At 40.3% G+C, this 27,332-nt stretch overlaps 2 protein-coding genes across 5 annotated transcripts in view; both read right to left on the bottom strand.

Moving 5' to 3' along the window:
- Positions 1–21,367, bottom strand: part of LOC122784566 (tripartite motif-containing protein 67) — a 31,686-nt gene extending 10,319 nt beyond the window's left edge. Inside the window, exons 1-4 of one of the 3 annotated variants that reach the window (XM_044049882.1) lie at positions 20,409–21,367; positions 4,862–4,957; positions 3,133–3,255; positions 853–963 (exon numbers count right to left, since the gene is read on the bottom strand). In XM_044049882.1, the coding sequence (XP_043905817.1) occupies positions 853–963; positions 3,133–3,255; positions 4,862–4,957; positions 20,409–21,260 (1,182 nt within the window). In that variant the 5' untranslated portion in view covers positions 21,261–21,367. The remainder of the gene's footprint in view (positions 1–852; positions 964–3,132; positions 3,256–4,861; positions 4,958–20,408) is intronic. The other 2 variants (XM_044049883.1, XM_044049884.1) reach the window with 2 other exon arrangements.
- A 703-nt stretch (positions 21,368–22,070) lies between these two features.
- Positions 22,071–26,984, bottom strand: exoc8 (exocyst complex component 8). Of its 2 annotated transcripts, XM_044048790.1 has the most exons (5): positions 25,684–26,984; positions 25,344–25,597; positions 24,943–25,191; positions 24,388–24,823; positions 22,071–22,581 (listed from the first exon to the last, which is right to left on the bottom strand). In XM_044048790.1, exons 1-4 carry the CDS (start codon positions 26,831–26,833, stop codon positions 24,416–24,418), a joined length of 2,061 nt encoding a protein of 686 aa, XP_043904725.1. In that variant the 5' UTR covers positions 26,834–26,984; the 3' UTR covers positions 22,071–22,581; positions 24,388–24,415. The 2 variants fall into 2 exon arrangements, with proteins under 2 accessions (XP_043904725.1, XP_043904724.1); XM_044048789.1 differs by lacking the exon at positions 22,071–22,581 and having other exon boundaries at positions 23,752–24,823.
- Between the last annotated feature and the right edge of the window lie 348 nt (positions 26,985–27,332).

Raw genomic sequence — 27,332 nt, 5'->3', positions numbered from 1 at the left:
GCACATTAGTGCAGTTCAAATATTTAAGGATCGGAATTAAGATACCATCGGAAGAGCTTCACTGCCTCGGGAAAAATAAATGAATACATTACATTAAAATGCATTTAAAGGCAGAGAGAGAGAAAAAAAAAGGCAGATTGCCGTTTTATTAAAGGTCAAAAACATGAGCTGGAAATTCAGCCTCGAGCTGAACACGGATGATTTAATTTAGCTTCATCTTCTCCTGTTTTAATTCACAATGTTCTCTGAATTAACATTTAATATACACCGTCTCACATAATGTAACTATATAATCAATACACGATTAAAAATTCAGACGAAATAGAATAGGGTGTGTGTGTGTGTGTCCCTCAGGAGTTTCTAGTTTCTCTAATTTCATCTGACTCTACAGGAGCAGAAAACGTTCATAAGCAGGAGCAAAAAACATTAAAACGATCACATGTGAGATTTGTTTTATTTAGGAGCAACTTGTTAATTGTAAAATTTACTTTTTTCTTTCCGTTAACGTCAGTATTTCCCACAACTCACAATATAATAATTTACAGCCATTTTTGTGACACGTGATGTCATTTTCAATTAGTAAACAAAAGAATTCCGAAAAGTTAAATAGAACTTCATTTTATGCATGGTATTCAAAACATATACACACAAATATTCACTAAAGGTTTGAAAATATGTGTTTTGAGGACCCAAAAATATTCTCCCATGACCCATCTGTGGGTCCCGACCCAGTGTTTGGTAATTACTGCTAGTCAATTTCTAGTCGATCTGGACTGAATAATTTCCTCCTCTTTTATCCAGTAACCATTCAGTACTCAAGTTCAACCCACACACAGAATGAGACATTCGTACCTGGAGGAACCCGCTGGGGTCGTTCTCTTTGAGGACTTCCAGACAGAACTCCATCATCCCTGTGGTCTGACGCAGCTTCATGGTGCAGTGGGTGATCTGGTCGCGCACCACCTGACACACACACGCACAAAGAGTATTATTCTACTTAAATGAATCAGTGTATGTACCAAAAAAAAAAACAAATCTGCAACAAGGTGTGTAATTACAACAGCGCATGTTCCAATAACCAATAGCAATGTTCACTGGACTAAAAACATGTTACTCCAAATACAAACAATCAAGGATTGAGGGATTTCTCAGATTATTTTGTCATATGTACATTTTCTTGCCCTTCATTCCACTGTTTTTAAGGCTTAAGCAGATAAATCTTCACCTTTTACATTTCCGTGTGTTAATATTCCTTTGCAGACGAGACGAACACACACACATTCACACGTCACATGTCACATATCATCTGCAGGCTAAAGAGGGGAATGAGATTTGGACGCGTGTCACCGCCAGTTGTTTCCAGACTAATTGAAAGGCAGCGAAGTGTCACCACATTATTAGCCTCTTTGTTTACATTCGTCTTAAATCACCAGCGAGAGGTGATACATGTCTGTGATATGTAGCTTGTGCACATGTGTACATGTACATGATGGAAATAAAGAAACAACAACTTTTAAAAAAGTAGAATTAAAGAGATTATAAACATTTCTGTGATGTTGGAGAAATCTAAAGGTAATTGATTACAGCGTTAAACAGCGCTCTGTGGAGATAACGAATGGGTTTGTTAATCAGACGGAGTCTAATTAGATCCTTCATTTATGAGGCGGTTAATGAGATCACAGATAATTATCCACCTGTCAAGTGCTTTCGAAAGTGAAGGATGAGGACCCTGAAGAGTCATCTGTCTGTCTGTCCATCGATCTGTCTGTCTGTCTATCTATCTATCTATCTATCTATCTATCTATCTATCGTCAAGCAGCAAGCTGGAAATCAATTTAGCTAGCAAGATGTCAAGCTAGTGGGCAATTTATCTATCTATCTATCGTCAAGTAGCAAGCTAGCAATCAATTTAGCTAGCAAGATGTCAAGCTAGCGGAAAATTTAGCTAGCAAGATGTCAAGCTACCGGGCAATTTAGCTAGCAAGATGTCAAGCTAGCAGGCAATTTATCTATCTATCGTCAAGTAGCAAGCTAGCAATTAATTTAGCTAGCAAGATGTCAAGCTCGCGGGAAATTTAGCCAGCAAGATGTCAAGCTAGTGGGCAATTTATCTATCTATCTATCTCCTGTTTTCTCTGCTTTGTTGCAGACGTCCAGGCTCTTTGTCGTCTCCGTCTCACTCCTCAGCCTGTGGATAATCACAACAGCTGTCCTTGGGGCATGGTACCAAAAAAATCCACACATCCCCCCCCCACTCCCACTCCCACACCCGCCCCTCTCCCCTCCCCCACCCTCCTCCAGACGGCCAGCCTGTCGGCGGGCATGTTGAGACCTCAGCAGTGCACACACACAGAAAGGAAAGAAACAATTTCTCTGCTGAACAGGACAAAAAAAAAAGATGTTTTATTTCACACTAATCTTTCAATTAGCTGTAACATATTTAAAGTATTGTCGTATATTTTGTGCACCAATCTGAACATAACATTCCCTTAGCCCCTTACACTTACCTTAACCATCACGATTAAATGCCTAACCCTAAACTTTACACTAATCTTAACCCAACCCTACAACCATGTCTTAACCCCTCAAAATGTCCTCACTTTAGGTCCCAACAAAGAATTGTGTACCTGAATTGTCTTTCATTTATTTGGACAACCCAAACAAAGCCTTGTCCCCCTAACCTTAACCATAACCACACTTCAAATCTAAGCCCTAAACTTCACCAGTTCCTTCAAAAATGAGGTTCTGCCTCATTAGTGTGAGAGTACATCTTAATCATCAGCCAACTTTAAGTTGAATTACTCACATATTCTTATAACCAGAGCCGGGTGTTCACTATAAACAGCCATAATTTACAATAAGACACAAACTAGGCGCCTTTCAAGGCTCTAACCCTAGAAACCAAGGCACCACAATGATGCCTTACTGTTCAGATGTCAGGCTTTGTCTCAGTTCTCCTCGCATGAATGAAGACAGCTCAGATCTGAATATCACTGACTCCAGAGGTTCCATCTTCTGGTCATCAAGATCTCCACAAGTTCTCCATGAGGACTACTGGTCCTGACGAGGTTGGTGTTTATGTGAGGAAAATGGCCCATAGAGGTAATAAATACAAAGAAGACACACACTCACCTTGAGTTTGTACTCCTTCTCCTTGGTGACCTTGGTGAGCAGTTTGGCTTTCTGTCTGGTCAGCGCTTCGATCAGCGAGTCGCACTGAGCCACGAGGCAAGCTTCAAACTCGACGCCGCTCTCCTGAGGTAACGCACACACACAAAAAAAAGAAGCATTATATACAGTATATACTGTACATGTTAGAGATGATTCACTCTAATGACTGCAGTTATATTTTAAATTATAGCCCCTTTAAATATGGATAAGAAGAAGAAACTGTTTTCCTCTCTGACTGTCAGACATTACATTGTAAGCGACACTTTCAGTTTACTAAAAAAGATTATTTTAACTGATGTTTGCTTTGCCATCTTTTTTTTTTTATTTATATGTTCATTTATGTGACAGACCGTCCTCATTATTTTTGTCCCAACTGCACAAACATTAGAATTAATGTGAGACAGATTTAAGATTAAAAGTATTTGCTTGGTCCATAAAAATGTCAGAAAATGTTTAACAAATGTTGATCAGTGTTTCCCAAACCTGGGAAATCATCATGTCTCTCAAAAATCTTTCACTTTTAATGATTTTTCTGTAAAATGGAGCAAAGAAAACCAGAAAATATTCACAATTAAGAAGCTTTAATTTTAAAAAATTAGCTAAAACCAAATAATCGATTATAAAAATACATGAAGATAAATTTAGTAAGCGATCAATAATCGATTAATTGAATAATTGCCAAATCAGGGTTGACCGCTTCAAACCGTACCATGGTGAGCTGGTCCCAGTGGGTGAAAACACTGCTTTAAGCACCAGACAGTAATATGCCAGATTACAGTCATGGGCTAAATTACATTTGTAGTCCCCATGGGCAGGTTGATTAAATAAGACGAAACACTCAAGTTCATACGCTAAAATGTGACAGAAGTATGGAAGTGTATTAGTAAAAAAAAGAATATTAAAACAATGTGAATTCTGAGATTAAATGCAGAAATCTGAGATTAAAGTCAGAAAGTCAGAATTCTGAGATTAAAGTCAGAAAAAAAGTTGTAATTCTGAGAAAAAAAGCATTTTTTCCATGCGGCCCTAATACTGAGGAATAAAAACAAAACAAAAAAAGTATCTAAACAAGGAAAAAGGATGATAATCTCAGTGTTGTGTGGATTTTTTTGTGCAGCAGCTGCTGAAACTGAATAAACTACAGTGTTGACAGAATGAAAAGATGAGATCTTAGACGGCAGCAGATTTCCAATCAAGCTTCGTCCACAGTGAGACGACTCTCTAAGAGGATGAGTGCTCAACATTTTTATTTATTCCTCACTCTCACTCTCTCTTCATCCGCCCTCTCCCTCCTTTCTCTCTCTCTCCTATTAGTCTGCACAATCCTCCTCTTCATTTTACAATCACACTCTAAATGCCTGCTCATGGCTGAGAGGATATGACTGTGCAGCCAGCTTGTGTGTGTGTGTGTGTGTGTGTGTGTGAGACTGGCAGATGCTGTGAGAGAGATCAGCCGCACAGTAATTCTGTCCACAGGGAAACACTCACACAAATATTCTAAACACACACACACACACACACAGTAGTTTGTTTTGGTTTGGGGTGGATTAACATCCCTGCTGCACAGGAGTCAGGAGTCCACACTGATTTATTTATACGACACAAAAGCAGCTTCTTCAGCAGGTAAATTAGGCAAAATTGCAAGGGAAACATGAATCCCACACGTGTTTGGTGAGAACGTTTACTGTACCTGGATCTGCTGAAGCATGTTCTTGAGCTGAACCAGAAACTCCTTGGCGTCTTTGGCTTTGTCCGAGACGCCGTTCAGGGCCTGGGAGATCTGACACTGCAGCAACATCAACAGGAAGAACAACAAAGAGAATTAACGACATTTATAGGAGACGATTCCACCACTAACGCATCACTGAATAAGGAACACTGACGTCTCTCCGTTGCTGAATCACTGCTCGTCGGCGAATCCAGTGAAACGCCGGAGGCTTTTTACTGAGTCGACAGTTACGTCATCGCTGACCTCAACACGCCGCTGGAATCTTCCTGCATGCTCAGATTACGCAGGCAGAAAGCAAATTATTAACTACCGCACCCTCCCATCTGCTCGGTAGGCGCTGTATTGTTTTAATAATCAGGATGAAGCGTATAATCTAGATTAGAGACGACAAAAACCATGCTGATTTCTGCTGTTGATCTTAATTTTTAGGATGTTTTGTTTTTACTCTTATGCCTGCCCCTTTAAACTGATCCTGTCCACTTTATTAGGTACACCTGTTCGAGTCTTTATTAACACAAATATCTCATTAGCTTCACTGCATGAGGCATGTTTTTATGTCTTTTAATTTATCCTAGTTGTCTTATATATATCTTATTGCCTCGTGTGAGCTTCTATGCCTTTTATTTATAGTGTCTTTTATTAAAAACGTCATTAAAACCCCACGCACACAAAGGAAGAACTTCCAAACCCCGCGTATAAAGGCCCCCAGTCCAAACTGGTGACATTCTTGATGTTTTTTAGGTGTATTTTGTCAGCGAGCTCTTAACTTGTTTACAAAATGTAATTTTAATTTCCATACAATAGCATTCACTGTGGAGCAAATGTAATAGAAAATATTAAATGTCTCTTCTGATGTTAGCAAGGAAAATATACAACATGGAGGAATAAACCAATCTGAGGTGAGCTTTAACATCTACAATCCCCCAATCCAATGTTTCTCAAACGCTCTGCAGTCCAGATTATTTTTTCCATACATGAATAATGTGACGGGTTTGTGTGTTTGTGAGGGCGAGTGAGCGAGTGAGGCGGCGTCTGCTGATGTTTGACTTTATCTCCGTCCTGCAGCTGCGAGACGGGACGAAAAAAACGTGACGCCGCCATCAGTTACAGCCGTGCAACAAAAACAAAGGTTAATGAACGCGTTTAACCTTCAGGCGCCGCTTTTTCAACACACAACCTTAAACATCCAATAATGTCCTGTCCCTCTCCCCCACTTCCGCTCCCCCGTCCCTCATTTTTCCTTTCACCACAACCTGTCTAGGCAGATGGCCGCACATCATTGAGTCTGGTTCTGTCAGAGATTTCTTCCTCCACTGATGCCTTAGTGCTTGCTCATTGTGTGAACTGTTGGGTTTCTCTTCTCTCTATAATAGTGTAAAGGTTTTTTATTACAATGTACAGTGCCTTGAGATAATGTTTGATGTGATTTGGCACTATACAAATACAATTGAATTGAATTGAATTAATTGAATGCTACATTTGTGCTAATGTACAAATTTAGACGTTGGATTTTCGAGGTGAATCTAAAACTTCTAAGATTGTCTTGCAGTATTTTTTTTGGTAGTTATTATTTTATTTATGAGAATTTTACCACCTCTTTATTTCGTTATTACTAAGTGAACTTATATCCTATAGAGTGTGGAAATGACACATTCAGCTTAAGCTAAAAACGGACACCCTTTTTTGTGGAGTGGAGCGTGTGTGTGTGTGTGTGATAAACAAGAAAAGACAGGACAAAGGAGACACACACTGTTACACACACACGCATGCCAAGCTGTGATGAATCTGTTCTGTTGTCGCCGCACACACACACACACGCACACACACACACGCAGTCATTCATAGTGAGGACCGTCATAGACGTAATGCACTCCCTAGTCCCTTATCCTAACCTTAACCATTGCAACTAAGTGCCTAACCTTAAACTTTAACCTTAAAACCAGGTCTTAACCCCCAAAAACTCCCTTAAAGATGTGAGAACCAGCCAAAATGTCCTTACTCTATGTATATGATGGTCCTCACAAAGCCACAAATACAAGAACACACACACACGAGAGGGAGAGAACCAGGAGATGACATAAAGGCGGACATTTCTCCTTTTTTGTTTCTAGAAATCGTAAATAACAAGGGTCAAGGGTCAGATTCTTTTTGGTTTTGAAACTCACACGTGACGTTGAAAAGCATCAACACAGACTCAGGAAAAGCGTCTCAAGTTTATTTTTAATCGTCTATTATTGGATGTTCATCTCCCCCGAGGAAGGATCAGTCACTCTCTGTGAAGTTACCTTCTTTCATTTCACTTCACTGAGGTTTTTTAAAAGGAGGTTTTCTCGAGGCTGAGTGTAGATGACATCACACACGACATAGATGTTTCACACAAGGAAGTAACACAGTGTAGTAAGTTTTTTGGTGGATATTTCAATGTACAACAATGAAGAAATCATAATTATGTGAACGCAATCAAAGTTGGAAAATATGAAACAAGGCAATTAACGTAATATGTTTTGCATTTTGGAAACAATTAATACCACGCATCAAAGTGTAGGTCAATATTTGGATGGTATTTATGAAGCAGTGACCATTCACTGGTACACATTTTACCAGTTAAATTGTGAGTAGATCATGATTAATAAGCCTTCAGTGATCTTCAATTCCACATATAGTGGTTGAGAAAATTCCAATTTCCACGTAATCTCCGTTCCACATCTCCACAATAACCACACCCTCTCAATCTCACACACACACACGTACACTGATCTTATCCGTGCCCACACGTGCTGACCACCAGAGTCAGCAGGGAGGGACATGTGGAGGTCATGGTTCACAAATCAACCCAACCCTTGTGTGGATCTTCTCACTGCTCCTCACCAACAGGCCATCTGGCCCAGCAAGCTGTGCTAACATGTGTGATTGTGTGTGTGTGTGTGTGTGTGTGTGTGTGCTAACAAGGGGATGACGGATGTGTCGCACATCCATGTGCTGTCTCCTCCCTCCGGTCTTCCTCCTCATTCGGATTCTTCGTGGATTGAATTCATCGGGTCAAAGTTCTGAACCACATCCACCCATCTGTTTTGTCTGCCGCTTCATTTACACCTCGGCAAACCCCCTTTTAATTCATTCATTGATTTTCCTTTAACCACCACTGCTTATTCTTCAGAGGGGTGTGAAGACGAAGCATGTCCCAGCATGCTTTGTGCTGCGGGTGAAAAGGCACAAACAGGAGGTTGTTTCCTTTGGTTCCAGGGTTGCGGTTCTCCGAGGTTTGATTAGACGACATCAGAGGAAAGTTAATTGACTTAACAACCCAGAAGATGAGCAACACAATGAAAGATGTAAAATATTATAGTAAGAGTAAGAAATTATGTAGTATAATAATCAAGTAGTTTTCTCTATTTTTGCATAAAGTGTGAAAAATAGGCAAGAGAGTCAATATCCAGTTTTATTATTGTTACGCCAATGTATTTGAAATATTTAAGAGTGTTAGTGTTTGGGTTCTCACAGAAACCACGACCGTACAATGAAAACAAACATGGAGGTGGACTATTGTTGCCACTAGCTTGTAGCTGTTGTGTTTGTGCTATGTTTTGCAATGGAAAAAAACACAAACAAAAGATAGAAAAATGTGGAGGAAGTCATGACTAAGAAGATGAAGATTGGAATTGACATGGTTTATAGATGCTACAGTGTGAGCTGGAGCTAAGTTAATAAAGGCGAGTCTCAAACAGGGTTAGTACCAGAAACTGCTAAACGCTAACAGGGACAACATCAGATATTGTGAAGCTAACTGCTCATCTTACTCTCCTTAATTACTGCTTTATGATCATTTGCCCGATCACTATTTCATTTTCATTCACAAATTTGATTAAACATCAGGAAAACTAATACAGAGGTGGACTGTCGTTGCTGTTAGCTAGTAGCTGGTGTGTTTGTGCTATGTTTTTGTTTATGTTATGTTTTAACATAAAAAGGGGAAAGAAATGTGCATAAAATCTTGGCTGAGAAGATGGAATTAACATGGTTTGTAGATGCTACAGTGTGAGCTGGAGCTAAGTTGGCAAATAACTAGCTACGGCTAAATGCTGATCAGGTTTTCGAAGCTAACTGCTCAGCTGACTCTCCGTTATTACTGCTTTATGCTCATTTTTCCAACCACTCTTTCTCCCATTTTCATTCATAAATATGATTCTGGCCTAATTTGACACCAGCACAGATAACTGTAGACACCTGTGGTCAAATATGGATGTTTAGAAGGGATTGATGAGTATTAATGAGGAGGGTTTTTTAGACATTTTAACCTTTTGGCTACTTTTACATTACATTACATGTCATTTATCAGACGCTTTTATCCAAAGCGACTTACAATACTTAAAACAAATGCAGAATGACTATAGTTGAGTTGTGGGATGCTAGTTTTAAATGTAAATTAACATGATTTCATGTTTACAGTTTGTTTTAGTGTGATAAGTCTTTCAGGAGGTTTCTTCCACCTGGAACCTGATGGGAGGAGTTGAGTCGTCAGGAAAACTCACTTCACCTGAGTCTGACTGCATCTGCAGTATATAAGCTGATGACAGTCAGTGTCACTCTGTTTGTCACTAACCTCCTGGTATCCACTGTGTTTGTTTGTGTGTTTTTATTGTTGGGTTTGCTTTGAATTTCTCTTAACAGAAACCTACTTTCAGTGAAACTCGTACATGATCTTTGCTCCTTTGCCAAAATGTGACATAAACTTCTAAAAGAAGGATTATAAGTCAAGCCTATAGGAGTTTTTTCCCCCTTTATTTAAACAGTGAGATTCTTTTCAAAGGGACCATGGAAAAAAGGTGAAATAAAACACTGTCACAACGATAAACACAACAGAACCGGAAGAAAAACAGTCCTAAACCAAATACAGACACACCAATATTTCCTCTTGTTGTTTTTTAAGGGCCAAACAGCAAATGAACGTATAGATCACAAATTGATTCCCTTGCTTTGTCATAAATCCATTAGGCAATGCTGTAATTACTGAAAATGGATTTTTATGTTGTTTTAGTAAATTCAGTGTACCCTGTTGTGGCCTACATGTATTAGGTTTTCATAAAAGCCCCTATCCTTTGTCCTCAAAACAAACATAAAATAAAAAAGAATCATGATTTAGAAGTTTAAAAATACCCTTTTTTTTTGGAAAGCCTTATTCACACTCTACACTCTACCCACTCGCTGCCTTCAGAGAATCCACGTCTAAATTTGGCTGCAGTCGTGACGCCGTGTCGTCCTACAGTGAATATAACGGTGTCCAAGTGTGACACGTCTGCCCTGAGGGAAAACGACCAGTGTGTGACAAACCAGGGAGTATATTTGGAACAAAAGAGAAACACCATGTAGAGAATAAAAGGAAAGACAAGATAAGACAAGAACGAGAATTAATCTCAAATGGCATTGACGCTGAAACTGATTGAGAAAACTGAATTTCCTGCCTCCTTTTGTTTCTTTTCTTCTCCCCTTGACCTGTTTTTTTTTTTATTATTATTTCTCCTTTTATCACTCGCACAAACCGGAGTGTCATTTTTCTTTTTGGGCCACTGTCAGGGGGCCTCAGCACACCTTCTCACGGTCAAGTGCCATTATCTCGTTATCTTATTACGAGACCATTTATTCAGTCTGTGACATTCAGAGAGACCAGTGACATTCATGGAGGCTGAGCTGCTGCGCTCATACGACGCAGCTTCAATGTGGAAAACAATATGAGGGAGAGGAGGGAGAAACCTAAAACTCAAATATTATTATAATAATAATAATAATAATAGTACAGATTTTTGTCTTTTTCAATATAAAAATCATAAAAATGTAAATTTTAACAAACAAAACAAATGTTATGTCGGAAAAAGCAAGGTTTTTGCTTCAAATTATAATGACTTCAAACAGAACCAGTGAAAAATCACGCAAGTTAAAAAACATTTATTTTTTGAAGGGTCGCGGAAGTCCATTCCTGCGTATTTCTCTTCACTTTCTATCAATGTTAAAATAATCATTATCACACATCCTTATTTCAGGACATCAGAGCCACAGTGAACTGTAGATCCATTCACTTATGTACTTAATATACTCATAAATTTCAGTTGTTCTGGCCTTATGAGGTGTCAGTTTCTGTCTATGAAAACTAAATAGAAACACATACAGGTCATGGTTCTTTACCAGAACTCATGCCAGAAATATTTCCATTGCATTTTGAGATCATTTTCAACACTCATATCACAAAATTTATAATCCAGACAGCCTCCAAAACCTCATCTATATTTAGGTCAGTGTTGGAAAGACCTCCAGGTTAAAGTTCCAGTGGTTTAAAGCGAGAATCTACTGATGTACTATCTAAAAAAAAATATCTTTTAGATATTTGCTCTAACATGAATCAGAGACTTAACATTCCCAAAAGTAAGCTTTTAAAATGTTGATCAGTGTCGTAGAGAAACGGTGTTTTGTGGCGTTTAGTTGCTGCAGACAGTGGTTCCTCTGTTGCTGTGGACAACAGAAGAACAATAGGTGCCTCTTATGTGTTTGGCTGACACCCTGAAATGGCTGACGGCGGCATTGACCTTGTCAAAATTATACCCACGGGACACGGAGAGGAGCAGGGGGAGGAGCCGAGCCTGAATCCCCACTTTTACTTCCATCCTCCCCATTTCATTTCTTCTCATTTGCATTTATAAGCCATTCTCTGTTATCATTCACCCTGTACTCTAACATTTTCCACCTCTTTTGTTCCTCAGAAGTGGTTTTGAATGGGATCTGCCATTAAAATAAACATGTGTACTGCTGGAATCAGTGCTGAGCCATCGCATAATCTTGTTTTTCCTGTAAAAAAAAAAAAATCATGTCTAAATCGCATGTTGCCTTTGGCTGCAACCCAGAGCCACTTCCTGACGCTGCCACCTCCACAAAATCTACACTGTCTGTGCCTCATCGTGCAAACACACTCACTATATATGTGTTAAAATACAGCTTTTGATTTCCTCCTCTGTGCATGCAGTGAAGGAAAAAAAAGCTAATTCTGCTTCTTGTGATGGCAAAACTCCACCGAAATATATACGGAAAGCACATTGATGCATTATTGTGATTTATGTGAGAATAAATAATCATCACAGGCCTTAAATTTCTAAAATAAAGACTTTAAAAATGTACAATTGAAATTTTTACAGTGTTACAGTATAATACAGCAAAGCTACAGCAAAACAATCTGTTTCTCAGTCTGGTCATCCAGCTGTGTTACATTGATATTCGTGCTTCACATCTGGTGGAGGTCAAGTCTCTGGTCACTCTCCTCATCCTCTCACCCACCATCACCCTCCACTGCCAAAAACAGCCTGGGTTAAAGCTCGAGTTGCACAATTCTAAGACGATGAAAATGTTTTCAAAATGTTTACAGCCAACAATTTATCTTGTGATTTAACATAAAATAAATCTATTTTTTGTTTAAAACAATTCATCTTCTCTCTCACACACACAACAAACAGATATCACAAATATCATAGGTTTGCGATTGTAATTTGAAGCTAACATTAGCATGTGTCCATAAACCTATGGCTGTATTATAGTTTCAAGCTTATTGATGTGCAACATGTTTTATCTTTAGCAATTTGAAGCTAACTTTATGTGGCTATAAACTTATGACTGTGTTAAATTTCAAGCTAATGTGGTACACAGGTTTGCTAGTTTAACATTAGCATGTGGCTATGACTTTATGGCTGTCCTTTAAGCTAATTTGGCACATTGTTTTTCTAGTTTAACGTTAGCATGTGGCTATAAACATGTGACTGGATTATAAGTTTCAAGCTAATGTGGAACATGGTTCTTCTCGTGAAATTTGAAAAAGATCAACATTAGCATGTGGCTATAAACGTATGGGTGTATTAGTTTAAAGCTAATTAATGTGGAACATGTTTTTTCTTGAATAATTTGAAGCTAACGTTATGTGGCTATAAACTTATGACTGTGTTAAATGTCAAACTAATGTGGTACACAGGTTTTGTAGTGTAATTTGAAGCTAATGTTAGCGTGTGGCTATGAATTTATGGTTGTAGCTCAAGCTAAGGATGTGGCACATTGTTTTTGTACTTTAGAATTAGCATAGCTATAAAGGTATGGCTGTATTTTGTTTAAGTTAATGTGGTTAATGTTAAGGTTTTTCGAACAAAATTTGAAGTCGTTAAACATTAGCATGCGGCTCTAAATTTATAGTAATTTGAAGCTAATAGTATGTGGCAATGAATTTATAACGTCACTGTATATTTTAAGCTAAGGAACACAGACCTAATGCAATGAATGTAACCTGCATTAAGTTTGAGTTACCCTGTCCATTAAATACAATTATTATCATGGTTTACTTCTTGTCTAACCCAATAAATAGATATATATATGTACCATATAAATGCTGTTTAAACACTTACATCAGGTAAATAACTTGCCAGGCCGATCTAAACCATGCTCCACAATGTGGAGCAGACGTTGCAGAGCATTTAAACACCACTGAAAATGCTGTATAAGCTTTTTAGGCCTCTATATGTATAAAACAAATCAATATTTATGGCATAAGGGTCAATGCCCAAACATGCCCGCTGCAAATGTGCAAAAAAAAAAAAGGAAGTGCTTGTTTCCACTGCTGTGATTGGACATTGATTTGCAACATCTATTTCATGTCCGGCACATGTTTCATATTCATAAACACTTGAGCTGAGTGTTTCCTGTGGCTTTTATCGACCATAAAATATTTGAAAATTATATGAGTGAGTGAGTGAGTGAGACATAAAGTTTTACCACTCAAGCGGAGGCAAAAATCTTCAAAGCTACATTTAAAGTGCTTTTTTTTTTTAGCTCTGGTGAGATGTTTCACAGTTTGCTCAACACTTTTATCCCCACAGGAAGAAAAATTCCCCCTCGGTCATCGTGTATAATAATAATAAACCATAGCTGGCATCAGTGGTTACGGCCAGAGAGGCCGGACTGAGCTCCCGGAGGAGAAAGTGAGCATCTTTTTTTATCACCCTGACTTTTCCTCACAGGGGAGGGAAAGAAAGAAAGTGCCACGGCAACAAAAAGAGCGGCGGAGCAAAAGAATTAAGAGCATGCAGTTGTCGTCGTCCTCCCCCTGATCAATAATTGATCAGGGCATCTTCCACATTAATAAATGTATTAGAGGAGTAAACTGCCAGGGGCGTAATTGTCACAAAGCAAGTGCAAATTATGTTTGTAAAGGTTGATGTATCTGTTATGGGATTATCATAGCGGCTGCTGTGCAAATGTACCATGTTGAGGTTTCTTTGCTGCTGCTGCGTGACAGAAAATGTTACAGACGCTGACAAATGTGTATAGATGCTGGCATTTCACATCCTAATGAATGAGCAGCCACTTGTAACCATGGCTACGATGCTCATTCTTCCACAATACATCCTCACTCTTCGCGGTGGTCTGGCATTAGCACCGACTGGCTACCAGGAATAGAGCACAAATACTCCCACACTCACATTTGGACTATATTTGACAACACACACACACACACACACTGCCTGAGTCTATTCTGAATAGACTGGGTTACACAGTCAGAGGAGATGAAGTGTGCATTAACCTACATTCAGCGTCCAGCAGCACAGCCTTTAGTTACTTCATGTCGTGCTGTGTTTGTGTGTTTTCCTCATGACACTGCGAGGAGAGAACCTTTCAAAACAACATGGGCCTAAGTGGTCTTTTTTTGTTCCAGGCTTCTTGTTAACCAAAATCTGGCGACTAAAAGAAATAACGGCAAGCTCACAAACCCACCGACATAAGATTCCAAACACTGCACTACTATCTTATTTGTTTCACAGAAAAATCTCTGTTCATCCGGACGACTTTGTGTCCTCTCAAAGCTCCTCTCTCTTTCCTGTGGGGTGCCACAAGGCTCAATCCTCGGGCCTCTTCTGTTCTCACTGTATTTACTGTAGAGGCTGTAGAGGTTGATGAGGATGAGGAATCATCATAAGGAAGAGTGACATGTCGTGTCCCTGCTGTACAGATGACTGCCGATCATTATATATATGTATGTATGTATAAAATACTAAACTTGTACTCAACTAAAGAACACTGCCAAAGCCACTCAGTTTTCAGACGTGTCCTCCCTTATCTCGCATGATTTACACGTGAAATTACGACATCTGGATCTGGATCATGACCAAAATCTAATCGTTTCTTGCTTGAACCATAACCGACATCGCTGGAAAGTTGAATCCTTTTACTTTTTCAGTCATTTTGCTCAAAGTCAGACGAAACAAACGCAGCCAAAAAGAAAATACAACCTGTGAAATATGTCATCCAAGTGCTTCCAGTCTGTTTTTTTTATTAACAATCTGGCAAAATAATCAATAAATCCGTGCAGAGTGACTGTTTTCAATCCACATAAAAGCTTCACGAACAGAAATAGTCTGCACCACGGGATCACAACAACAACAACAACAACAACACAAAAACACGCTTGTCAGAAACGTTTATCACAGCAGCCACAAAAGAGACAAAAGTGTTCACTGTCAATATTAGATGAAGGAACAAGAGATGGAAAGTGAATGATTCATATTTTAAACTCTTAACACGTGCACTGTGCATGCCGAAAGGGCCAGGAGCGACGCGGCAAAATAAAAAATAAAAAAAAGGCTAGCTAATCACATGACACGCGACGAGCGGTGATAATAAATAATATTCTGAGTTTTCCTTAGTTTCCTTAGTTACTGCACCAGAATGAATCTACATCATGACTGTGAGCCCACACATCCACTGGCCATCTGCTCGTCTGCGCCGCTCACTCATCATTTTCACTTTGCGTTAAACAGCCATAAAGTCATAATTTACCACATACATGAATGAATTCTTTGCTCCTCTTTGCTTCATCTATTTAAAATTCTCTTGCTGTACATCTACTCTGCTGCTGCAAATGTGCTGTATACATTTATTATTTTTCTATTTTCTTTCTTAACTTAATCTGCATTCATGTGTATTGATCCCGGGCCTTGTCACATTGTTTGTTCTGCACAAAAGCTGGAACAACAAAATGTGTTTTTCCTCAGTGGCAACATAATAAAACGTCAATATACTCTACTGTATGTTGTGCAAACACATTTTGAGGTATGGGACCTACTATTGCTTACAATATTGTGTCAAATGTTTCTTTAATAGGTCATTTAATGTGACATATTTATTACAATATGTCCAAATGTAGTTATTGCTCGAAGTTTCCCTAAATTGAGAAGCCACTAGAATAGAATAGAATAGAATAGAATGCCTTTATTGTCATTATACAAGTTGTACAACGAGATTTACTTGACTTCACCTTGAAAGTGCATACAGCTAACAACGAAGAACAATAACAACAACAACAACAACAACCAGTGTATGGATCAAGGACATTAAAAAGAAAAGAAACACTAGCAGCACTACAGCGCTGCCTTCAGCAGCCTCCGCAGAAAGAGTCACAGCAAGAGCGAGCAGAGTTTGGATGGATAAAAAAAACGTCCTAAGAATTAAATAAGCGGCCAGTAAACAGCGGGCGGTGGTTCAGATCCCCAAACCCCCAGGCTGTGTATTAACTGTGTTCAAAGGGAGAGGAGAGGAGACAAAAACTGCAGGGGTGTATATTTGTCTCACTCTCCTACAAAACTGTGTGTATTTTCTCCTGTGTTTCTCGCCGATAACATTCAACATTTACCTCCCGCCTCTGCCTGTCCCTATTTTGTTTAAAAAAACACATGAAATGATGATTTGGCACATTTAAATTGGCAAAAAATCTGAGGGACCTCCATGATTTCACTCCAGAGGGCAATAAAATAAGGTTTCCATAAAATATTCAACATGTACCACTGTCTGTGCATGAAAAGCACAACCAAATGAATCCCTAAACTTGTTAAAAACACCTGTATTTATGCCATTAATTGATTATTTACCATATGAAAGACTAGATTTATGTTAAAGTGACACTCGGATGCAGAATCATGTCTTTTTTTATTCAATATTTAACACAGAGTGATGCCAGATCTAACTGAGCCAGGTCACATGGTTTTATATGCATGTGTGAACATGAGCGTGTGCGTGTGTATGTGTGTGTGTGTGCGTGCTTTAAATAGACCATGTGTCTTCTGCTCGGCTGATTTGTAGGAAACTGGATCAGTGGGTCTTTCCTCTTCCTCCCCTCAGTGAAAGTTCATCCACAGCCTCCGTGTCATGACAACAACACTACACCACTGTAGTGCAGTATTATACCAGCAAATACAGCATAAAATATTCATATTTTACGATTGTTTTTTTATACTTGACACATGCACGGCACACGGTGATCTCGCCCTTTTTCATGGCAGCCATTTCTCATTTTTAGGGGGCGCGTGCTAGTTTACTTAAGGAACTTGACTTAATAGATCTTTTATTTACTTATAAATGTTAGTTTATTCCCTGTAACTGCTGCCAGCCGTCTAAACTCGTGGCTCCAGGGCCATATGCGGCCCTCCAATCACTTTCATGCAGCCCACCACCTAATATTAAGTTATAATAATTACTTATTTCTGTATGTTTTGGTTAATTGTGCATCATAAAAACATTTCTAAACAGGTTTTATTGTTGATATTTTTCTATAGTGTACTTTTCAGGGGCCAGTTCTGGCCTTGTGGGCCGTACATTTGACACCCCGATCTACAGCAGGTCGAGATGCATTCAAGAAATCTTGTAAATTTCATTTCCACTAACTGGATACTTGTTGCTGCTGCTGCGACCTACAGGTCGTCACTGTAGTAGAAGGATTTGTCACTTTGTCACAATCACTGACAAATAAATAAGTCTTTTATCTATTTAATATATTACAAATAGTCGCAGTAAGTGATTGACTTTTTATAATCAAGCGAATAATTGAAAAAAGGTGTGATGACGATGATGATGAAGACCTTATTAAACAGGTTATGGTTAATTATGTAATATCACACAAACTGCACATGCAGCTTCTCGTCGTATTCACTTACATTTGAACCTTTTTATCGTTTGCCTCCAGGACCATGTTAATATGTTGACAAAGGTAACGTAGTGTAAAAAATACTGTAAATCAACCTTGTTTAATCAAATCTGGGGTGTTTTTTAGAATAAAAGTGTAAAAAAAAGTCCTTATTTCATCAACAGTGTAAACAGAATTTAAGGACAAAAGCGCCGTGCTTTCAATTTTCACAGCAAATTAGGTCACAATGAAAAGCGTGAACTTAAATTGACCCCACCTCGAGCTCATTAATCTTTGAAATTAATGAAAGACTCGTTAAAACGTGAATTAAATCATAAAACTCACTTTAATCACCCTTTAATGAAATAGCAGGGTGATATATTTGGCAGGCTGGGGGCGGGGGAAGAAGAATCAAAGCTAGTGGAGGGTAAAGCTGTGTTTTAGCCCTCATGTAGTTCCAACAAACTAGATTATTAGAATTATTATTCGAGAATATAAATTGGGTTTCTTGGTTTTAGACCTTCATATCAATTGTTTACAAATATAAATGTGTTGCATGTGTTAAAAATACAATAAATACAATTAAAATGTCCCAAACATGGAGATTTAGACACAATACAATTAAAGGACCACTTCTTGTTTGTCTTATTTAGGGATTGGCTGAGCTGTTTCTGGGCAAATTAACTTTTAAGAGTTAAATTAAATTAAAACAAACGCAGATTTTAATTTAGGAAATCATGGCAAATGCAGCTCTTTATTTAGTCAATCAGGGCAATGGTATACAATAATGGAAAACAATTATAATAAACTCATATTTAACATACACTACTAATACACTTGGTGGTGTTAACTACAAGTTATTTCTGTATTTATTGTAATTTTGCATCATAAATCCGTCTATTTACCGTTCCATATCCAAGCAACCACTTTTATTTTGAAATTATGTGAACTATCACCATAAATGTTGGAGTTTTTTTCGCTAGGACGGCCCCCTACTGACACTCGAGGTGACCCCTGATGTAAACAATACAATATTCATGCTAAGAGAGTAAAACAAAAAGGGAAAAGGAAAGTGTCATGTCATGGAAAAAGTACCTTTTAAATTGAAGATAAATACATTATAATTACAGTAGGGTGTTTTATCCCGGCTATCGTTCTACACGCGTATGTTTCAGTTGTGTTTACCCACAATGCCCTGCGTTCTAGTCCTCTACCAACGGTTTTTTGGTGGGCAAACGGACTGGGGTTTGATGAAGAAGGGCTGGTGTGAATGCACTCTTTTATTCGTGTTACGATGTGTTGCCATTACAGTACACAGCACACTTCAGTGTGTCCTGCTCCTGCCTGAGGAACAACACTGACCTCCTCTTCATAAGTGGGCCAGTAAAACATGAAACAGCTGCGGCACGGTGACCTCCACTCAAGTCATGACACATATTTTAGCGCCGACAGTTATTAACTTGTTCTGCATAAACTCTCATTAATCACACTGTGGTTTTTTTCTCTTCATTTTTGGTACAAATTCCCCTCACATACGACACACAAAGAGGGTGTTGCACCCCGCGACGTGCTTCCCCCTCTTCCCTGTGATTAATAGTTTGACCTCAGCCTTGCTCCACTTTCAAATTCACCAGAGACACACAGCACCACCGACTGTGAATCATTTATTTACATCCACTCGCACGCACAGTGGCGTCAGGGAAACGCGGGAGATTCTGCAGGATTTGGTGTGAAAACACATTTGATTGATTTATGCGACTATAATAACATGGCATGAATCTGCATTCTGGGCTCATAGGGTGTGGTTTTCAGGTCAGAATTATAGGTTGTGATTAAGATTAAGAGGAAAGACGTGATGGTTAAAGGAACAGTGTGTCGGATTTTAGCGGCATCTGTGGGTGAAGTTGCAAACTGCATCCATCTGACGACCTTTAGCCCCCTCTATGTGTATGTGAAATACTGTATGTCTCCATGACAACAAGGCAAACGAGTCCAGGGCTAATCTGTGTCGCATTTTAAGTGATTCTCACAACTTTAAAGGGCTTTTTGGGGGGGTTAAGACCTGGTTTCATTGGGGTTTAAGTTAAGGGTAAGGGTTAAGGCATTAAGTTGTGAGGGTTAAGGTTAAGACCTGGTGTTAGGTTAGGTTTAAGTTAAGGGTTAAGGTACTTAGTTGTGATTGTTAAGGTTAGGGTAAGGGGTTAGGGAATGTATTATGTCCCTGTGAAGTCCTCACTAAGATATAAAAACAAGTTTGTGTGTGTGTTCTTGTATGTGTACATTTGTGAGGACCAAAAAGAATTATATACCATGGGGAGTGAGGACATTTTAAGTGAATCTTTATAACTTTAAAGGGCTTTTTGGGGGGTCTTATTAGGATTTACGGTTAGGTTTAAGTTAAGAGTAAGGGTAAGGGAATACATTATGTCAATGGTGTGTCCTCAGTAAGAATGCTGTACAAGAACGTGTGTGTAAACAGACTCATTAGAGTTAATTAGATGATTAATATCAATTAAAGGCGTCTTTGACTCTCACCTTGTGTTGTTTCCACATCACTGCCAGAGGCGTGACGTCATGCTTGGCGTGTTTTCCCTCCTCCAGACACTTCATACACACCGGGGCTCTGCAGCTGCAGCAGAACATGCTGAAGTTCTCCGCTTCATGGTCCACGCAGGTCGCCGGTTTTCGCGCCGTGGCAGGCGGCTGATGCGGCTGCTGCTGCCCGGTCCCTCCCGATCCTGCTCCTCCACCTCCACCTGCAGCCGCCTGGTTCGGCGGCACCAGCCGGTGTTTGGCGAGCGGACCGCGGGACGGGTGGCACCGCTGCTGGCAGGCGTTGCAGTAGTAGACGTCGCACTGCTCGCACATCACCGCCGCGTCCACCGGGTTGCGGTCACACAGCTGGCACTTCACCGCTGCTGAGGAAGAGGAGGAGGATGAAGATGAGGATGAAGAGGACGCGGAGGCGGCGCGGTTCTGCTGGTACCGCGTCACGATGGCCTCCAGCAGCCGGTTCCGAGGGAAACCCCGGAGCCCCCGCTCGTCCAGGGAGACGCTCCGGTGACACAGCGGGCAGGTGAGCGAGCAGTGTCGGTGAGCCATGGCTGGCGGAAACACCCGAACCCCGTTCGGCGACTTGAGCTGGCACGTCGGCGTGTAGGAGCCGTATCCGCTGTCCGTCTCACTGTACAGACTCATCTTGTCCATGTCCAGGTAGTCGTAGTCCGAGCTGCCGCCCGACGCGCGGCTCTGCACCGCGGTGTCGCCGTCCGGCGTCTGCACGGTGATGTTCCGCGCGCAGGCCAGACACACGTTGTGGGAGCAGGGCAGCAGCACCGGGTCCTTGAAGAGGGAACCGCACACGGGACATTTTAACTCTTCCTCCATCCTGGCTGCGGAGGAAGAAGAGGACGAGGACGATGGTGGCGACGATGCTTCTGCGAGGAGACTTCAGCACCGACTGACGCGGACAGCTCCCTGCGCTGCACCGCGCATGTGCAGGCGAGGAGGAGGAGGGGCGTGTGGTCTGAGGGTTTGAGTCAATGATGGTTTGATTTTAATAAGGCTCTGACGTCACAGTGATGACAGTTTGTCATCGTTCGTTAACAGGACTGAAGATAAGTTTTAAGATAAGGTATAATAAGATAAGATAAGGTAAGATCAACGGAATATGGTAAGATGAGGAAATAAGGCAAGTGAAAAAATGAGAAAAGAGAAATGAAGATAAACTTAAAATAAGATGAGATAAGATAAGATAATGAAATAAGGCCAGTGAGAAAAAGATAAATTAAGATAAAAATTAAAAGAGATAAGTGAAATAAGATACAATAGGATAAGCGAAACAGGTAAGAGAAGATAAAATAAGTGAGAAGAGTGAAATAACGAAAGTTAAATAATATAAGTATGATTATGAAGGAAAGATAAGTGCGATAAGATAAGGTAATATAAACGTAAGATGAGGAAATAAGGAGAAAAGGAGATAAGATAAAAAAAACAAGACAAGTGATATAAGATAAGTGAGATGAGTGAAATTAAATAGTGGCGAAAAGAAAAGCAAATGAGATAAAAAATAAGTGAGATATGTGCATAACTCTCCTCTGGTTTAGACATTTTTAAGAGCAGGACTGAAGCTTTTTCCGTCTGCAATCGTGGGCGGAGCCAAAGACCAAAACATAAACAGAGACTGTGGCCCACAAATTTGACTACAATTTAACAGCAGTTTATTTCATCTCTCGTTTTATGCCTTATTATTATACATTTCTTACATACATCACCTTTTAAATATAGATTTTTACCCCTGACTGGTTTTTATGAGTTTCCTTTAAACTGCAAATATGTAAAAATTTATTAATTTAAAGCAAAAAAACTTGGGCTGAAAAGATGAATCTAAGTCATTGTAATCTGAAATGTTGCTGAGAAGCTTAGATACAGGAGCTAAAACTAACAGCCTAATGTTCCCTTTCCTTTTTTAAAAAAAAATAATAATACAATATTGACTCTCAATTTTCCTGGAGAGTTGAATTATTCCGGTGGAATAATCCTCTCATCCGCTCGCTCGCTCGCTCGCTGCAGCTCTGAGGTGATTCTCTGAGGATAAGCTGATAACTTCACCCGAGGCTTTTCCCCCAAAGCCCTCGATCACAGCCGTGATTATGACACGACGACGAGCCGTGAAGCGGAGAGAGAATGATCGCAGCAAAGATATTCACTGCACACACACACACACACACACACACACACACACACACACACACAGAGAGAGAAGCATTTGTTTCAGTAAAATCACACAGATGGTTTTTTATTGGATTTTACCACAGGGAAAACTGGAGGATGTGTTTGTGTCATTTGACCAAATTTAGAATCCTTTCACGTCTTTATTGTTATTGTTGTTGTACTGATTTTTTCTAGTTCATTAAAAAAAATATATACATATATAAATATGACTTTGAGGATGGTTAACACAAAACACAATAATCTGCATGAAAATTAGGTTTAAATGTGGGATTTATTTTGAAATATAGGAAAAGGTGGTTAAAAAAATCCCTTGAAGGTCACGATATGTTATATGTCAAAGGTCATCACTATAGAAACTGCTATTAATTGTTAATTATTAACATTTGCGTCCAAATTAACCATATTTTCCATAGTTTCTGCCACAACCACACACTAGTAAAATTGACAGTATGTCAATGAATTATTGTGATTTTATGTTGTAAAGATGTAATGATAATGTGCTTACGCAGGTGTTTTATTGTGAAAATAAAGCTGCCTTTCATCTGTTTTTGTGTCTCCAGTGCTTTTTACACAAGTGTCATTAATGTGACAACAAATCTGATTTTCAACAAGTAGCCTAAAGCAGCCTTTTCTGGGATTTAAATGATTATTTTTCAATATTTACAAGTAAATCTTGAATTGAAGTGTATATGATAACCCTCCTGCATCACATCTGTGGGTCCTGACCTTAGTCCTTTCATTCATATTGTTTAGCGTATGTTTGGTGTTGAGCTCCCCCTGGCGGTCAGTAAGATACCAGCAGACAATTTAGACCAATCCAGTATGTGTTCACTACTGCGTTTTCTCTCTTTTTGGAAACTATAATAAGCCAAATGAGTATTAGCAAACTTGTTTTATGTGAGAATTTAAAGTTATTATGTAGTTTAGTCAAATGTTGATGCTTTTTATGCCTTTAAATTCTGTATATTTTATTATTATTATTTAACTATTATCATTATTCATTCATGCTGATGATACAGCTGTGATAATGTGCAGAATCTTCATTAAAATGGACTATAAAAATACGAATATAGGACACTTTTGTCCATGTAAACAAGCCTGTGTTCACTTTATCTTTCACAAATTAAAAAACAAAACCGAGTTATGTGGTAGTGCATAGTGATGACATTTATTACATGTTATGTTACAATCAAACACAAGCGTGTACATTTTTCACTGTTGGAGTAAAACAGTGAACATTTACCAGTGCATTCTCTATTTCAGTCATCCCTTTTCATCAGTCCTCAGTTAACTTAGCGTGACTTTGGACCAAACATGATAACCAGTCACCTCCAAACCATTGGCAGTGTGATGAGAAAACAGATTAGGGCTGCAACTAAATACATTTTATGTTTTTTTCAGCTTCTTAAATGTGAATATTTTCTGGTTTCTTTGCTCCATTTAACAAATAAATCATTAAAAATGAATAATTTTGCTTTGAGGACAAAACAAGACATTTGAGAACATCATTATTTCAAGGTTTTCACCCATTTTTGACATTTTTAGACCAAACAACTGCGTGAATAAGGGTAAATAATCAACAGATGAATCAATTATGAAAGTCATTCATAGTTTCAGCCCTAATACAGATACTTTTTCATCTTTTTTTGCCAAAATGAAGAGGAACTTTAATAAAAGTCAGTGGTAAATCAGGTGCTATGTCCCACAGTCTCAAAAACAACCAATATCTGGCTGTTTTCTTCTGAAATCCACTCAGAGAATATGTGTTTTGTTCACTCACCTTTTTTATTTTTGTACAAATGTCAGTCTCAGACCAAAGACGTGGTGCTCTCTGGGTTGATTCGAACAGACCTGTTGCTCTTCCTCAGGTCCTGCAGCTGTTTGGCCGGTTTGCCCACGCCCTCCTCGAACCTGCGCTCCACCACGGGCAGCACCGTGTCGTGGAGGAACGTGGCGTTCTGCAGGATGAAGGCCTTCTTCTCGGGGTCCTGCTCGCAGCGCAGGCTGTAGTCCACGTGCTGCACGGCCACCAGGATGATCTCCCTCAGGCTCTCCAGCAGCACCATGTGCAGCTCGGGGAAGTAGAGCTTCAGGCCCTCGTCCAGGAAGTTCATCATCTGCTTGGTGAAGGCCACCATGGTGTAGCTCAGGTTCACCCAGCAGTCGTCGCCCGTGTACTGCTCGAAGCTGCCGATGCCACAGCTGCGCATCTCGTCCTGTGGAGAAGACGACGACAAATGTGACGCCAAAGAGTCCCCCAATTGAAAATGGAAACAGGACAATTAATACATATAAAATAAAATAATGGAAACAACCACAGAAGCTAAAAACGTACCTTGAGTTTGACCAGAGCCTCGGGCGTCATGAGGTTCATCCTCCTCCACATCTCCTCAGAGTTGCGGTGCTTGGTGGCTTCGATGATGATGTCCTTGTAGCTCTGCAGCGCCGCCTTGACGTCCTTGACCAGCAGGGACTGCAGCGTGAAGGTCAGGTCCAGGCCGATGTCCACCAGCTGCTGACAGTGTTCTTTCGCCACTTTGACGCACTCGGCCGCCGTCGACAGACTCTCCTTACTGTCAAACACCTGAGGAAGACAGAAAACCAACCTTAACTATCACTTTTTGTAAAACTTTTTTATACATTTATTCGCTGATATTTTCTATATTTTCTACCACAGACATCCTTGAAGAACCCACATTTAACAGATCCCCCTTGATCTTCTCCTCGTCTTCTTACCTGACTGCTGAAGGCGTCCACAAACATCCTCATGGCTGACTTGGACCAGACCACGAAGGCTGAGTAGCAGCCCGTGTTTCCCGCAAAGTCTGTTTCGAACTCCTTGGCCGTCTCCAGCAGGCTGGTGAAGAAGATGTTGCAGAGCTTGTGGATGTAGAGCAGCGTGGCTCCCTCGATGCGAAGCTGCCGTATGGCCGTATGGACCGCGGCGGCTCGGTTATTCAGGAACAGCTCGCAGGCTTTTGTGGACTGACCTGCAACGTAAAGAGGAAGTGAATGATGTGCACATGTGAGACCTGACTTTTATTGTTGATGTGTGCGATGTTTTAAAGATAAAGACCTAGTCTGATCAGCTGTAAAACAGCCCTCCTGGTAGCTTTAGGTCCTCCACGAAGTGACCGATCTGGAGATAACTCAAACACCAGGACCTCCGTCAGCTGCCGCACACGCTCGTCCACCGTCAACCGCAGCTCTCTGACCCTCTGGTTGACCGGCTGGTCTTTGAGGTACTCATTTAGCTTGTCTAGCAGGTCCACAGCGCCCTCAAAGTCTCTCTGGGCAATGCAGACGTCCAGATCCTCTGGAAGCTCCTGGATCCACTCGAGGCTGAGGTCCACGCCTTCTTCAGCATCCGCAGGGTCGTCGTCGTCCATGTCGAAAGGGTTGGTGGACACTTCAGCCCTCACAGGGGACGTCGGCGGCTCCTCCTCTTTCTTGTGCCTGTCCTTGGTGACTTTGTTCTTCTTGGTTTCATCCAGGATCTCAAGCCACTCCTTCTTGATCTTGCTGTTCTCTGCCTGGAAGATGCGACTGTCGGGGAACATGAGGATCTTGAACATGTCCTTCATGGGATGGTTGTCCTTCACGTTGACGACCGCAAAGCTCTCCAGGTCGTACAGGGCGTTGTACTTGTACTTCACCGTTCCTCTTCGGTTTGGCAGCCAGGTGGCGATCAACAGGCAGTCGTTCATGAGGAAAGCGTGCACCTTCTGGATGGGGGACATGTTGTCTACATCAAACTCAACAAGGTCACCATTGTAGACAAGGTGCCTCCCTGGGGTGTCCATGATGTTTTTACCGCCCTCCACCTTCTCCAGTAGGGAGGTGAGCGTCCTCTGCTTCACCTCCTCTGTTTCTTTGGGGAACGCAGCCTGCATCTCTTTGGAGGTCTCATCTTTATCCGCGGACCACAAGGCCTGGGTGATGCTCTCCATGATACTCTTCTGCTCCGTCAGGATGTGGCTCAGCTGGTACATCTCACTCTCCAGGTAGGAGATCTCCTTGGCCGTCTCGATGAACTGCCTGTAGTTCTTGTAGACATTCTTCTTCAGGTTTTGTGCCGTTTCGTCGGCCAAATTTTGGATTTTCTGACGATGCTCCTGCAAATCTCTGTCGCCGTCGGACTGCTGTGACAGCTGCTTCACGTAGTTCTGTGGGTCGAAATTGGGCGATTCGAGCAGTTTCCGTAATCGATTTCCAGTTTCTGCCATCCTGTGTCGCTTGCGTGTTTACTTAACAGAACAAAAGTGTTTGAAAATCACGGATTAATGTGCATATACGAGGAGTTTATCGAGGCTCCTCGGTTCATACCCGCTTACAACCCAAACAGGAAGCTGTTGACTCCCTGAAACGTCACGGGATTCTGGGGAAAAAAAAGATGGTCAACAAATCGCGGAGAACACAATAATTTCTCGAATATAAATTGGTCTACAAACATCCCGAGTTTATGATATTATGAAACAACTTTTTATAAAAACTATCAATGTTAAAATAGTTCGTAATTTGCGTATTTTAAACACTACACGCCAATACAAAAATGCCGGGTTAATTTTATATCGGCCCACTATTTAAAGTTAAGGAAGACTACGCATCCCAGCATTCAATTCTTTAGTTTGAAATTATTTTGTAAAGTTTACGACATTTACCCAACCTATATGCGGAAACTATGAGTTCACGTTTCAAAGCAAATGCACAACATCAAAGTGTGCC

The sequence above is a fragment of the Solea senegalensis genome, linkage group LG17, assembly GCF_019176455.1.
Source record: "Solea senegalensis isolate Sse05_10M linkage group LG17, IFAPA_SoseM_1, whole genome shotgun sequence".
Classification (NCBI taxonomy): domain Eukaryota; kingdom Metazoa; phylum Chordata; class Actinopteri; order Pleuronectiformes; family Soleidae; genus Solea; species Solea senegalensis.
The sequence above is the reverse complement of the archived record's forward strand: the minus strand, read 5'-3'. Positions and strand labels throughout refer to the sequence as shown.

Bases quoted from the DNA above. Each gene is read 5' to 3' on its own strand.
- exoc8 (XM_044048790.1), bottom strand. From the start codon at position 26,833: ATGGCAGAAACTGGAAATCGATTACGGAAACTGCTCGAATCGCCCAAT. The intron at 25,598-25,683 runs GTCTTTATCTTT...TTTACGTTGCAG, and splicing joins TTTACAGCTGATCAGACTAG to GTCAGTCCACAAAAGCCTGC. The intron at 25,192-25,343 runs GTAAGAAGACGA...TGTCTTCCTCAG, and splicing joins TGGACGCCTTCAGCAGTCAG to GTGTTTGACAGTAAGGAGAG.